General features: G+C 44.5%; 1 protein-coding gene across 3 annotated transcripts in view; it reads left to right on the forward strand.

The window, feature by feature from the left end:
* Positions 1-15,451, forward strand: part of PDZD2 (PDZ domain containing 2) — a 204,902-nt gene that overhangs the window by 153,895 nt on the left and 35,556 nt on the right. For all 3 annotated transcript variants that reach the window (XM_055790933.1, XM_055790934.1, XM_055790935.1), the window contains 3 exons: positions 11,076-11,187; positions 13,102-13,250; positions 13,912-14,031. In XM_055790933.1, the coding sequence (XP_055646908.1) occupies positions 11,076-11,187; positions 13,102-13,250; positions 13,912-14,031 (381 nt within the window). The remainder of the gene's footprint in view (positions 1-11,075; positions 11,188-13,101; positions 13,251-13,911; positions 14,032-15,451) is intronic.

Below are 15,451 nucleotides of genomic sequence, written 5' to 3' on the forward strand. Positions count from 1 at the left end.
ATTTATTTGTAATGTAGCAGCTCTCTGAAACTTCATTGGTGTTCTGGGCCTCTGCTGTATTGTACAAAGAACAAAATTGTTTGCTACTCTAAAGAGCTTGTGGGCTGGTTTTCCGGTGGGGGAAAGCAGGTGGATTCACCTGAAGGTTTTATATTTTTTTTCCTCTTCTATTATGATACACATCTTAAAGCTTTGGACAGCTTAGACGTGATACTGGTTTGGTGATCTGTTTTGATTTTGTATTCTTATACTTTCCCTTTTCTGAGCAAAAGACTACTCTCTGGGATGAGTCTCGCTCTGCAGTCTAGCTGATGCTGGTGTTCACCTCATACCTGCCTGTTATCTCTGACTTTCTTTGAGCCTATGCTTGTAACAGACCTCATTCTCACACATCTCTTCTACTGTGATGAGTTTTGTTTTTTCTGCACTGTCTCCTCTTCTGTGTGCCAGGGTGCCTTTTTGGGAGGAGGAAGGGAAAAACAAACAGGGGATACTTAGCATGCTGATGAAGGTGTAGTGTTTGTGTGCTAACTTGAGTGGGCACCTAAGTGTTCTTTTGGCTATCAAAATACTCTAAATTCTTCTTTATATCATGTTTCAAATTCTGGTAATTTCTCATAAGGCTGTAGCTCAGCAATGCTTGAACATAAAAATAAATTTTGTCAAAATTTAGTTATATGTGCCTTCAGAATGCAGCTTGCTGGCATTCCAGTGACTCTTGTACATACTAGGAGTTATTTGTCACTTGGCTTGCTCCTTATTTTCCAGCAAGGCTCTGCCTGGTTCTCAGGGGTGGCTTTTTTATTGGGTGTTCTCTTTCCAGATAAACATAATGCTAGGGAGAGCTCACGGTAGTTGAGGTGTGCACCACCGTGAAGACCCAGCTGCACCAGCCTGCCCAGAGCCCTTTCAGCGTGGACCTGCATTTGGAGCCTGCCCCAGTGTCTGTCCACCCCAGTGCCACTGCAGCTGGCAGTCAGTGGTCCTAGCCTCATTCAGAGCCAGTTTGATTCATCTGCCTACCTGGCACTCTTACCCCCGATGGCAGTAGCTGTCTGCTTTTGTAATACATTGCTGGGGGATGGAGGGGAAATCACAGAAATCTGAGTGCAAAATAAATGCATTAGAAGAAGAGCAGCAAGATTATTTTTTTTCCTTCCTTTTTCTGTTTTGGTTTTCTTGCTTTTTTTTTGTTGGAGGGGATGTAATTCAGAGGGATGTCACAAGTTATTAGCGACTCTTGGGACCTTTTCTTTTTATGCTTGAGCTGCATATGAAATCTTTCCTCTTCTAATCTGAAGCACAGGATGTGTTTGCATTCTCCTTTAATTGCTATCTCAGCCTTGGGAGTGCAGACAAGACTCTCTGCAGCCCAGGATGGACAGTCTGTACAGTGTAGACCCCTCTACCCGCTCCGTCCTCATCAGATCAGGGCAGCCTGAGCTGAGCTGGGCTGTGCAAACCCTGTGTGTCACAAGGCAGGACGCAGGAAGGTATATGTATGGAAAAGATAAACTTCACGCTCTTTTTTTTTTTTTTTTTTTCCCCCACTTGGCAAGATGGGGTGGGGTGGGGTATTTCATAGCAGAGCTTAGAAACTGGTTTCAAGGGCAGTATGAATGTGAGACATCACATGAATTGATTTGTTAAAAAATATATATATGTATGTATAGTCACATAGATCATTGCAGAATTGCTTTGGAAATTACTGTTCTTTGCTGCTGCCACTCTCTTGATGGTACTCATGCGTTTTCTCTTTTTTTCCTATGTATTCCATTATATTTATACTGTGGATAAGGGGTCACTGTGACTGATGATTGAAGAAGGAACTAAGCTGGACCATTTGTAATCAGTGCAAATAAAATTTTTAGACTTCCAGGCTGGGCGGTACTCAAGGTCTGGACCCGGTAACTGAGACTGTGGTCTCAGTTTAAGCATCAGACCTCTTAGATTTGAAACTGATTTTCAACCCAGCCCTGGCCAGGAGTTACCTTCCTCACCACCGATTTCTCACCTCTGACAAGAAACTAATGAATCTTCTTGTTTACTGTGCAGGGCTTTGTAGAGACTTAAATGGATGCTGTCAGGTGCTGGGTGGTTAGGTAACAGCAAGTAATTCAGAATGATTTACTGTCAGCTGAGGCTTCACTGTCCCTTTTCTGACCAGCACGGTGTAGATCTAGTTCTTGAGCAAATGTAGAAGATACAAAACTTGCAGGAGCTCTTAAAGGTTGTCTAAGGTCTTCTTTCATTTGGTGTGAATATAGTTCAGCACTGAATATTCAGAACTGTAATTTATAGACCTGATGGACTTGCTATTAATGCCTTAGCACCTGATTGCTTAAACACTGAACCAGGCAGAAAAAAGAATCAGTTGGAACTAAGGTATATGTTCAAATCTTCATCCTTGTAGTTATTTAGAACTCAGCTGGACCAGGCCCTGAGGAACCTGACCTAAGCTGTCTCTGCTTTGAGATGGGGTCTAGACCAGGGACCCTTAAAGGTCCCTTTCAGCCTGGTTTGCGCTATGATTCTGTGACAAATCTAAAAGAAAAAAAAGAAAGAACTATCTTTTCTAGTGGCTGCCTATTAAAAATTCTCCCTGTTAGCAGGTTCTTTAAAACTCAAGTTTTGCGCTATGGTTTCCAGCCAGGGAAACAATACCAGAGCTGGTCAGCTTCCCCAGGACAGAGCAGAAGGTTAGTGACACTTCAAAACTTTCATTGGAGAGAAATATCACTTGTCTTACTTGAAAGTCCAGTTGTGTTTCAGTAACAAAAAAATAATAATAAAGTTTAATTGGAGCTCTGTTTTTACGTAGTCTCCTTATGTAAAGCCTTGTTTAACATAAAACATCCCTTAAAGTTCAAACTTCAATAAAACTTGTGCTGCTGGGCAGAAAAAGGGTAACATCGATATCCTTAAAGTGTGTTCCCCTCAGAGCTAGTTTGGTCAAAATGTTCCTTAACTTCAGCTACAGAATACCAGGCCACAGAGCTGTGTTGTGCTAAATTGTCCAGGGGCACTCCAGGGATTTTAAACTGGCCCTGCTGCACTACACACGCACACACACACACATACACACAGCCATTTTGCTTTTTTGCAGTTGACATTGCTATTTAAAAATGTCATCATTTATGTGCGAGTGAAATAGGATGATAGGACATAATTTGCCTTTGATGATTTATTTTTAATTGTAATTCACTTTTCCTAGTATTGCTGTTGCTTGAAATTGAATCTGTCACTGCATTGCTGGCTGGTGGAGCAACCTGGGAAATGAACTCTAAAGAGAAAGCAGGTCTGCCAAGACTTTGCAAAGTGTCTGAAGAATTTGGGGGATTTGGGGTCCCCAGAGAGAGGCATGTGCCATTTTTTGTTGCTTCAAAAGCTTTTTGCCTTTGTTTCTGGTAGTGCTATGTTTTCAAGATATGATGATCTGAGTACTTTGTTTGAAGTGTTTAAATTCAGTGACCAGCTTGATATTAATGGCTTGAAGTTGCAAAAAGTTACTAAGTACAAGAAGAGGGTGTCTGACTCGAGGTGGGGCTGGATCTGTAGTTGCTTGGAGGCAGGGAGGGAAGCCTGGGGACTGTTCCTCTGTACTTTCTTCCCCTGGGTATCTGCCACTTGTGATGCTGGAGGCAGGACCCTAAGCTGAATCTATTCTGTGCAGAATCGAACTGTACAAAAAAGAAGTTTCTTATTTGGGAAAAGGAGGTCATCGTTATCCCTGCCTGTTGTGAGGAGAGCTTGGAAGCGAGGCAATTTGCCTCCCCATGCCTGAGCTCACTGTGCAGACAAGGCCTGGGGACACAACCGCTGGCAGCATCCCCAGCTGTGCTGACCCTCTGCTGTGCAGTGGCAAGCCCCTTTTGCTCACGTTTAATTATTTTGCATTGACCTGAAGTGCTTGATGTGTACCTTCACACAAGCTGTGTGGGTGCATTGCATGCAGAGACATCCATGACCCAGCAAGGTCTTGATCTTCCTACAAGAGAAACAGGATGTCTCCAGTTAAAGGATTTTGCAGGAGCTGGGTTTCCTTATCCCTGCCAAAACCCACTTGTGTTTTTAGCAAGACATGTAGCTGAATACATACATATAATACACCTGTTTTGCGAATATGAAGAAAAGCATTTGTTTAACCCCCCTCCCTCCCCATTTCTATTTTTTATCTGAGTTGTAGGACTGCTTAGTTATTTTCTGTTGCGAGCCTTTCTGCCTTACCAGGGAATCCGTACGTAATTACCTGTAGCCATACAAGCATAATAAGGAAGAGGATAGCAATGCCTTAAGTTTAAAAACACTCTTGGGGTCAAAAGGTCTTCTGAAAAGACTGGGAGAGAATTTCAGAGAAAGCATTAGCATTGAGAAGGAATAGGAAGCATAACTCAAAAATTAAATGTGTGCAGAGCACGGGGAGGGACCCTCATTACTTGGAGGATCTGAGCGTTCGTTCCCATTAGGGCACTGCAGTCTCAAAAGAGGTTGCTGGAACATGACTCACTCTAACAGCACTGTATGGCTGGAAAAAAGCAAGAAAGAGCTGTTGCTAGCAGAAATCTGTTCTGCAATGGAATGCTTTTTGCAATGGAATGCTTTACTTTGGGTGGGGGGTGGGGAGTGGGGTGTAGAGATGGAGAGCCTGGTGTGAAGCTTGGTTGTGGCCAGCCCTTGTCCTGCTGAAGGGTTTAATAACTCTTCTCCTCTTCATGGTGAGGGCTAGCAATGTTTGCATATCCTGCCTCATGCCAGATCACCCTTGGAAGGGGCAGGTGAGGGCAAGGTCCAGCTGCACCTTAGCATGGCTTGGGGCTGCTGCTCAGCTGTAAATGTTGCATTTGTTGAAAGCCTGGCAGCACCGTACCTTTCGGAGATACGGTCTTGTCCAGCATATCCATTGCTCTGTGCACGTGCAGTGCCCTTCACTCATGCTGTAGCTGAGCAGACATGCTGGGTACTACAGTGACTCCAAGTGCAAGTTTTTAGAGTGAACGTAATTAAGAATTTTGGGCAAGAGAAAATGACAAAATATTGGGGACCAAATCTTGTTCACCCAATGTGGCTCTTCTTCTTTCCAGAAGCCATATCACAGCAAAATAAGAAATTGCAATTTGTTTTACTGCCGGGGTGGGGTTGAATGATGGGTTGACAGTAGTGGTGTGGCACTGGCAAGAGCTTGGGGAAGGTGTGGATACACATTGCACGAGCTTGGGGGGGAGGAGGAGTGGTGAAAAGCCCCCAGGGGGGCAGTGTCATTGAATTACTGTTTTTCACACGTTGTGAAATTCACCTGGCAAGGACATGTTAATGTGAAAGTATTCTGAGGTCAGGAGGGAGTTTCTCAGCAGCGGTCCCATCCTTCCCTGTGCCTGGCTCCCAGCCCTTCTGGGCCACTTTCTGCTAGCTCTGTCTTAAAGGCAAGCCTGGAGAAAACTGTTTCTCCCAGAGGCCAGTGCTGTGAAGGGTTCCCTGTTGATGTGATGCAGCCTACAAACTGTGAAATATCTCCTGTTGCTCAGACTAGTGGAAGATAACCTTTTTCACTTGACCATAAATACCAGCAGAGACAATGGTCAGAATTACAACTTTTGCTCTTCCTCTGTGATATGTTTGAAAGCCAAGTCAGCAGAGTAATAGAAACACAAGTATATCTACAGTACAGGTTCTGCATGGTCTTTGTTTTTGTGAATGAGGGTTTTTCCCATAAAGCAAGAGATAGAGTACAGCCTGCCTCTCCTTTGGCTGTTTGGATAGCTGCCCAGTTTTGAAGGAGATGAACTGCCTTTAACAAGCTAAAAATAACCCCCTCGTGGCACTGGAACAAGAGATATGCTGTCACAGCCATGCGGTTCACATGCATTAACAGAAGGATGATGAAGGCTGCAGGATTTGAGAGTTAGCGTGAATTGTCATATAGTCACATCTGCAGTGTGTTTATCTGCAAATTCTTGAGCATGTATCTAGTCTAGTGTTGGTTGGGCTCGGTTAAAATTCATTTGAGGTGTGCTGTGCTTGAATAAATGTGGCCTGTATAATGTATGAGGCTTCAGCCTTGATTCAGGTATGAAAGTTACTTAATGCTTGCATATTCTATATCCTCTTGTGTACTTAGGATGATATAAAATGTGGGTTTGGAGCTGAAATACAAAGCTCTACACCAGCTGTGTCATGGGAATGCTTTCTGCAGCTGTTGATGTTGGTATTAGGAAGGTCTTGCTTGGTTCTCAGGAGAGTTATTTATTTTGAAGACTGTTTATTGCTTGCTTTGTCCCTCACCATGAGTAAAAATGTTGTCATTTAAAAAAAAAAAGAAAAAAAAAGGCAGAAGCAATTTGTTTGTCATGATGCATGGGCTTGTGCTAAGCCACGAACTGAGCGTTTATTAAAGAAGATAATGAAGGAGCTGGACCAGCTTTTGCACAACTTGAGTTCCATGTTTGTTTCCTCTGTTTACCCGGACCAGTCTTCTGGGACCTCTCTGCAGTGCACGGAGACATCTCGTGGGCAATGACTAAACTGCATGCAAACGTGTCACGCTTTTTTGATGTTGGGGCGGGGGGGTTGAGGGATAAAGGATAAAAAAAGAAAACAGCAGTGATCTGTTTGTGCACCATTTCAGAAATGTATGCATTTGATTTCCTTGAGCTTAGAAGATGTTTGTAGTGAAAATCGTAAAGAGTAATCTGGTCCAAAAAGGATTGGAAACTGTTAAGCTGGGAGCATCTTAATATTTCCAAGGCATGCGTTGTCTGTGATATCTGTTTCTTGGAGAACTTAGCTGCATTAGCCATTTCCTGCGCGTCTTCTTATTTAAAAGGGTATTTTAAAAGTTTTGTCTCTTCAAAACATTATTATTAATTGTAGTGACAGTTTGGAAACCTGAAAACGAAATATGCTTTGCTTAACTACAGCCCTGACCGTAAATACAACATTGCACCGGTGAGTCTTTGGAGCCAGCACAGCTGGGATTCTGCTACATCAAGAACCTGCCAGCATCCTCTGGGCCATGGTCAGCGCATTGGGGCTCCTGATATCAAACACATTGAAGAAGGGTTTGGAGTGCCTTGTACAAAATAAATAGAGCGCTCTGGAAGATGAGAGCAACTGAGCTCTCCCATAATGCGTTTCCAATCTGCTGAGGGTGCACAGGCAGATTTGCTGCTGGCTTTGTGCTGGTGAGTGCCGGGTTATATTTCATGTGCCGGTTTGTGTGTGTCACTACTACAGACTTGGTAAAGAGCAATAAAAACAACCAGTGGGGGGGTTGTACCCCCTGAGGCTAACAGTAATGCCCTTTCTAGCAACTGCTGCATTGCAGTGAAGGCTTAGGGTGGCTTCTGAATGCAGGCATTTGGTAGAGTGACAGACTAGACGTTCCTGGAGACCACTTTAAAGGCTTTTGTTTTGTTTATTTGGCATTTCCACCTATTCAGAAAGTAGGGCAGCTCCAGTTCTTGACTGTTTATCAGATTTCCTGATCTCCTGCTGCACATGAACCGGGAGTTTTCCAACACTTTCTTTATGATTAGGTAATGGAGGCCTCAGGTTCCCATCCCCTTTGCCCAGGCAGGAGGAAGCACAGGCTGCACCCAGTGGTACCGCCGTGGGTAATTCCCAGGTGAGCTGTTGAGGAAGGCAGTCGGTGCTTTGTTTCACCAGCAGTGCTATAAATATAGCCCAAACCTGAGCCCTCCCGGATCCTCACTGGTGGACTTTGCCCTGGCCAGCGTGCAGAGCTGCCGTCTGCCCCAGCAGCTTTCTACTGCCGGAGACACTGGGGCACCAGGTTTTTTTCTAAGATGCCAGTTAACAGCACTGAGTTACTGCTGACGTGGAGTTGACATTCCTTCTCTTTTTCTTCTGTCCCTGGCTCCATTTGGTTCTCTGTGCCATGACAGAAGGGAGCAGCAATGCAATACCCTTTGAAAGAGGGGAGTCCTGTAGCTTTCACCAAACGCAATTACAGCTGGGTTTGGTTTGGACTTGTGAGCCCCATGGTTCAGCCGAGGGAGCCGCCTGGGTTCTGGGAGGTGCTGTGTTTCAGAAAGGTGCCCTGCGTGCTGCAGCCCCTGATACAGTGTGTGCTGGCTTGTCTTGGCCTTCCCAGCATCTGAGCACCTTTGTGCACCATCTAAAACACAGCAGTAAGCCATGGAAAACTCTGTGCTGACCAGGATTAGAAAATCCATGTTCTCTGCATTATTTGCAGTGTTAATTCTCATAAATTACAGTGCTGCAGTTTATAATTTATCTAGGAGATGGATTCAATTAAATTGAAAAAGAACTAATTTAAAAGTGAAGTTATTTTACTTTCTGTGTGAGGTAAAGGGGCCTGTGGAGTTCCCTGCCTGCCAGATGCGTTTAAGGTTTAAAGCATGCTGTGCCCCATAAAGCAATAAGTGACTGCACAAATAACTGGAACAACTAGAATTGTAATAGGTCTTGCAAGAAAACCTCCAAAACTTTTAGAAAGGTTAAAGCTTTAATGGCATCAGCTAGTCTCGAGGGACTGGGAAGAAAGACCTTGTGCAGGGGACCAGGTGGAGCCAGGTTTGCATCAGATGTTTCACACCTTTCTCTGAAGGGTCTGGTGCTGGCTGCTTTTAGAGACTCGTTGGGCTCATCCTGCCAGCTGCCCGATGGACAGCAGCGTTGGGGTGTTTCATGGTTCAATCTGTAGTGCTGCTTAAGGACAAGTCTGCCATGGCTCTGTTGGGATCAAAGAAGGTGAGGAATTATGCCATGGAGCCTGTGCAGGGTTGCTGTGTGCAGGGGCACGGCCGCTCACGTTGCTGTTCCAAAGCAGGGCAGCGGACCTGCTGGTGGACTCGCTTTGCCGGTGCAGGTAGGGCTGGATCTGGCATGCCGCAAGCACCTCAGTCCTAATTCTCGCTGTTTCGCTCCCTAACTGTTGGGTTAAACTTGTCTGTACGCTGCTGGTGCTCCTCAGTGGAGAACGCCGGCAGGCTGCGCGGTGCGGAGCTGGAGGGGCTCGCTGATGGGAAAGGCAGCAGCTTAGCAGCTCCGCAACGGCAGCAGTAAAGCAGTTTGCTTATTAAATTGTATCATTCCCTGTGTGCCGCCTTGTTTTTGTAGATTGGCGATGTCTGCCAAGCTGTTTGTGGTTAAACAATGCAGACTCTCATAATCCTGCTCCTCATCTTGCCTAATTAAGGGCCCGGTCGTGCTGGAGCTTTGCCCGAGCGAGGACTCTGAGGGCAGTTCTTCATTCTGGTGTGGTGCCAGGACCGCGTGTCCCTGATAGTGCCGTTTCCTTTGGAATCAATTGAGATGTCACCATCACTTGATCCTGGAGCTACTTAATGAACTGGCAAAATGGGCTCTATTTTTAGATCTCCCTTCAAACTACTGTGTGTGTTAAAGCTCCCCTTGTCCTTAACGCCAGGACGGCATTGAGCAGGATTTATTGGTTTAGTTTAATAAGAGGCGTACAGAACTGAAATAATAAGCTCCATTTCCTTTGAAAGTGAGGAAAATTAAAATGGCATGGTTAAATCTGGGCAGCCGCCTGAAGACAGTAAAGCGATATGTTCACATGTGGCCAGAAGGTTAAGGTGGAGCTGGGTTTTTCTTCTTGTCCAAGTTACGAGAGAGCCAAAGATTACAGACACACAACTTCAGGGAGTTCTCTCAAGCTTTGTGGATTGGATTTCTAAGTGTTTTCTGAATAGGATAAAAACTCTCGGTGGTTTATTAGACAAGCTCAACAACTTAGAGTACCTACTTTATTGCAAATGCTAGTGTCTTTCTCTACATGTTCATAATTAGTGTCAGAAAAGTATTTTTGCTAATATAAGAAAGAAACAGAGGCATAGGTAATTTAGAAGTTTTTACCTTTTATTATAGTCTGAAGCTGAGTTGGATAAAATGTAATTTTAGGAAGCCACTGAGAATGCCTTGAGGCTTTCCCTGGTGTTGGTGTTTGCGCCTGCGTGCCCTTCTGTGGATCATATGTGAGGCTGGAGGTTTTGCTGTCTGTAGGCTTGCAGCCTCCAGGATTACTCCGCGATGAGGTGAAGGAACAGGGTGCACAGTTTTAATGGGAGTAGCAATTGTCTCCTGTTTTTCCTCTTGCCCCACTAGATGGAAATATATGTTAATGCAGAATGCATCTGTACTTTGTTTCTGTTGTACAGTCAAAATAAAGAAAAAAAACCCAAAACCCTCCAAATGAAACCCAGATGCCATGTATTAGAAACACAAGGTATACTGAACGGGTCACCCTTGAGCCATGTCAAGGATCGCTGTGTAACGGCACATCTAGGGAAACGTGACTGCTGTAGCTTGGTAAAGGAAGCAGCGAGTGGAGGCGGTTATCACCGGCGTCTTCCACAAGACGTGGCTTGGGGAGAGTCTTCATGGGCTTTGCAAAAGGGCAGCTTTGCTCATCCCTGACCGTGTGGGAGCAGGACACGGCATGCTGTTATATATTGTCACCTTATACTGTCACCCACACCTAGGCAAACACAGCAGGTAAAGACTCCTGTATTGCTGCGTTTGCTCAGGGGGCTGGGTTACGATTCCACATGTAAATTTAAGTTGAGCATTTTCAGGCCTTTAAGTGCTTAGCTGTATAATCTTCATAAACTTCTGTTAAATTAGCTTTTCATTATACATTGGCATTCAGCTCCAGACACTTAACACTTTTTAAAAAGTGGTTTTCTCTGTAAAGGTGTGATGACTCTGGACCCTTGCTGAGCTAAACAAACTGCAATAAAAGCTATATTGATATTTAGTTAAAATGCATGTAGAAGCACCTGAACAAAGGTGCTGTAGATGCTGCCAACGCTCTGGGGACAGTAGTGTGGTTCCCTGCAGGGGGTCCCTGGCTCTGCTGAGCCATACCTGTACCCATTGGTAAGATTTGCAATAATGTCTAAAGACATTGCTGAAAGTTACTTACAGAAATTTGTGCTGGCTTAATATGATGACATGTTTTGGAAAATAAGATGATGTGCAGTGGAATTTTCTGTCCCTTAGTAAAAATGAGAGAAATTCCATCAACTTTTCTGGTTTACAAGTAAATAATCTTTTTCCCCCACTTTTTTTAGGTGATGGAAACTGAGAAGTCTCAAGATCCAGCTTGTGCAGAAGTGTCCAAAGGAAACAACCAGAGTCCAACTCTGGGAAGTGGCATACTGAAATACAGAAGTCGATCCCAAGGTAAAGCTGTGTTGATAAAAGATTTCAATAGTTGAATTTTTATGTTGTATATTTATTTTAGCTCTCTGAAAGTGAGATAATATTTATTTTCTTTGGAGATCCTATTAGTTTAATTAGGAAGGAAAATTTGAGCCTCCTGAATGGAACTATTTGATGGACAGAAAGATGAAGGAAAATTTTGGAAGCTTCTTTTCTTTGCTTTGCTTCATACTTTCTCTCTCTCCCCACCCTGTTTCAACATGCCATCACCAAAATACCCATTATGGCAAATACTCCCCACATTTTCTATTGCTTTGTCCCCAGGTCTTAACAGTAAACCTCTGTGCAGAGCTCAATCACATTCTTTTTCTTACTGCTTTCTGAGGCCACTCCCTCCTGCGTTCACCTTAATTTCCATTTACTCGGATATTTATAGCATCCTCTAGGGAGCTCCTCTGCCTGTAGCCCCTGTGGCTGCGTGTTGGCTGCTCACTGGGGATCCAGCCCCGTTCCTGTGAGCAGTGATGAGTGATGCCCCTGTGCTGTGGGTGAGCTCAGAGCATCTCCCAGCTTGGTCCCAAGCCTGGGCTGCCACGTGGGAGCCGAAGCTGCGTTCAGATAGGCAGAAAAAACAGAAATATAACTGTCCTCCTAGGAAAAGAGAAGGAGAGGTGCCAGGAGGGTCTGGGAGTGAAAGAAGTACTGGGATGCTGGGTCCTGCCAAGATAGCCGTCCTAGCTGTGTGCAGCAGTAGTGGTGCCCTGTGTGCCCAGGGAAGGCGAGCTTTAAAACCAGAGTTAATTTCACACCAGATAGCATGGAGTGGATCTAAATTTCATTTTGGAAAGTGAGTACAAATTGTGCCTATGGATGTGGTGGCAAACTTGCTTTAATGCTGAGTGAAAACAAATGGTTGCCCCAGCTCTGTGCTCCATCCCTCTCTGGTACAGGCAGTGCTGCTTGCACAGCCTCCGAGGAAGGAAGAGGTGGCAGAACATGGGTTTGGAGCTCTCCTGGGCAAATTTGCAGTGGATCTGCCTCAGCCCATGGCTTGTGAGCTTTGTCCTCAGAGTAAGGACAGGGCAGCGAGGTGAAAGGAAAGCAAAGCTGCTCCTTTCTGTGGCAGCTCCAACTTAACATGGGTTCAAAGTAATCTTAAAACCACGTCATGAAATCCAGCTTGCATGAATTTGGCCTGTCTGTGTCTTGGGTTTTCACCTGTAAAATAGGGGTTAATGTCGCTTCCCTGCATGGTGAGGAAATGGCAAGGATAAATGTGTGGGAACTGCTGTGACCAGGGTCCTGTGGGGACCTTGGAGAAAACTGGAGGAGCCCCGGTGCGAGGACTGGGGTACTCTGCAGCTAATTACAGGATGTCCTTCAAGACAAATAATTCTGTTTCTTACATGAACTCTGCACTCTTCTCCTCTTTAAGACAACTAGGACCATTGCCAGAAGGAAAGAAAATAGCATTTATTTGGCACATTTTTCCTTTTTCCATTCCAGAAAAATTTCCCTCAAAGTGACATGACACCTCCAGAAATGAATACTGCTACAGTGTTAGGTCTTTTAATTTTAAATAAATGAAGCTTGAGAGCTTAGTGCACTGGCAAGTGCCATTGGGTGAGAACAGCTGAATTTCTTTTCTATCCCTGAGCTACCGGCTCAATTATCTTCTGCTTTTCCTTACTACCATGACCGACAGTGCTGAGGAGTTCAGCATCACTGAAAGATCATAGAAAACCTGTGACAGCAGAAGAAGTTTCTAGCAAAGGATGACTAAAACTAGCTTCTCTCTGCCAGGTGGGGAACTGCATAGCGTTGTTCTAAGGCATTGTTTAATCTGGGATTTGCAGGAAGTGATTATTGCATGCTGATGAGAGGATAAAACAGCCCTGAGATGTTTGTGGGGGGTGTTTCTGTGTTTTTCGCTAGGTGCTGGATCCCGCTTGGAGTCCGTGGGAGAAGATGATGAGCTGACAGTGGAAAATGGTGAATCGAATTACGAAATAGCGGTGAAATATTCCCGGGGTGGAAGAAAGCACTCTCTGCCCCAGCAGCTTGAGTCGGCAGGAGCCAGGCAGGTGGGTGGAAGGGCAGGGCTGGTTCTCAGCACCTCACTGTGCTCAGTCCTTCAAGATCTATCTGGAGCTTGTAGGAGTGAGGGTCGTGAAACAAGGCCATGTAGGTACATCACGGGCACTGAAACCAAGCCTGAACACAAAAATGGGATGTGTTGGCCCCCTATGGAGAACTTCTTTACCCTGAGGATGGTGAAGGAGGTTACTTCTTGCTGTGGCCAGAAGGTCCTAAGGCTGATCTAATGAGTTGCAGTTCTGGAGGTCTGAGGACTCAAACAAAAATTAAATTCTGCTTATCTTTATTTTAATGATTTGATGATGTAGGCTTTTTTTTTTTTTTGGTCTTTTTTCTTTCTTTCTTTCTTTTTTCTTCTAACAGATAAGGACTTCAGTATATGATGAGGCTACCCTTAATCTTTTTAATTTAGATTGTGACTGCTACATTACAAAATGATCCCACTGTGCGAAATGCAGGAAAATTACTGTGGCAAGATTCACTTTGACTGTAATGAGCTAGGATTTCTTACCTTGAACATGTTTCTCAATGTATCAGGAAGATCCCCCCCCTCCTCCTTCCCTGACACATGCAATTTTCCTGGTATGACATCCCAGTGCCTGTGCCAAGCAATCAGAACAACTTCCCTTGTTTGCTGATGTTTGTTAGGACTACCATATCGTGAAGAAATCCACCCGTTCCTTCAGTGCCGCCCAAGTGGAATCTCCATGGAGACTGACCCAGCCGTCCATCATTTCCAACATCGTCCTGATGAAAGGGCAAGGCAAGGTGAGGATTTCTGCATGTGGCTGGTTTCTCACATGTAGCAAGACCGTCTAAGAGATGTTTCTCATACCCAAGACTTCCAGCAGCCTTCGAGGTAGCCAATAATAACAGTCAGTAATAATAAACAGATCCCATTTTCAAATATAAATGCCCAAGTTACACCTGCAAAATACAGGGGAAACGATGTTTGTTCATGGGCTTGACATGAGGTGGCTTTCATTCCGATTTGGTACATCTGGTCATTACTGAGTTATCAAATATTAATAACGGATCTCTAAATATGTATGTATGCAAAGTTGGTGAGGCTACAGAAGAGTACCTGTTTGCATGCATATTTATAGGCAAGCATATTTTATCTATGTGGAATGTAAAAAAAAATAAAAAAAATATCACTGAGTTAAGCATTAAACCCAAAGACAGGTTCTTGAGAGTGCTGAATTCTCTGGGTCAGAGCATCCTCTTTGCTCCCCTCAGTAATTTGTTTGCACATTTGCTAGATACCAGCTGGCTGAATGCTGAGGGGAAACAGACAAGCATTAACTAAGGTGTATATTGTTTTCCCTAATCCAGTCCACACTAGTATTGGAGCTATCATTTCCATATGCCAAAAATATGTGTGACTTTTTCTGAAATACTCTTTGAATTCATCAGATGAAAATGTTTCGGACTAAAAAGCCTTGTTTTGACTTTCAAGCTCAAATACAAAACAAATTCCTTGTTGTGCTTTAAGTTTAGCAAAGGGTTAGAAATAATGACTTCTTTGGGTAGATTGACTCATGGTTGCTGTAGCTCTCCTTGTTTTGGGAGCTTCGGGTTTTTTCATAACATTTCCATATTACTTCATTTTTCATGTACTTATTGTTTTGACCCTGTTTTTCTCCTAAGAATTAGATTATTTCTCCCTGTGGGACAAGCCACCCTCTCCTGCCTTTCTGCAGTTAGTTCCAAAGCATTAGGAAGCAGTTGGGAGTATGTGGACTCTAGTGATCACGAACCACCCCAAACGTTTGGAAGCCCTCCACCCACTTTTTGAGTGGTCACTTCTGTTAGGGGTTGCACTGCGTACAATGTGTGCAGTAGCATTTGCTTTACTGTCTCTGTGCAGACCTGGGACTTGAGAAGTGTTTCCACAGAGTCACCGTGTTGGTGGCTGCGAGCCGAGTGTTTGTTTGCCCTTGGTTTTCCACCTGCAGGTAGATCTGCAAGGGGTGGTTTTCTGCTCTGGGGCAGCAGCGCTTCTCCAAGAAGGTGGGCTAACGTGGGAGCTGCTGTGCTTAGCAGCTGTATTTCTCCCAAGCCACCCCACAGAGCCATGAGGAGAGCTGCTGTGTCTGCAGGGCAGTGCCGGCAGCCTCCTGCCTTGTGTAGTTTGCTTTACGGTTGATAATTGCTCTGTAAACAGTTAGTTGAGTTATTTTGTATG

Source organism: Falco peregrinus, chromosome Z, assembly GCF_023634155.1.
Source record: "Falco peregrinus isolate bFalPer1 chromosome Z, bFalPer1.pri, whole genome shotgun sequence".
NCBI classification, from domain to species: Eukaryota; Metazoa; Chordata; class Aves; order Falconiformes; family Falconidae; genus Falco; species Falco peregrinus.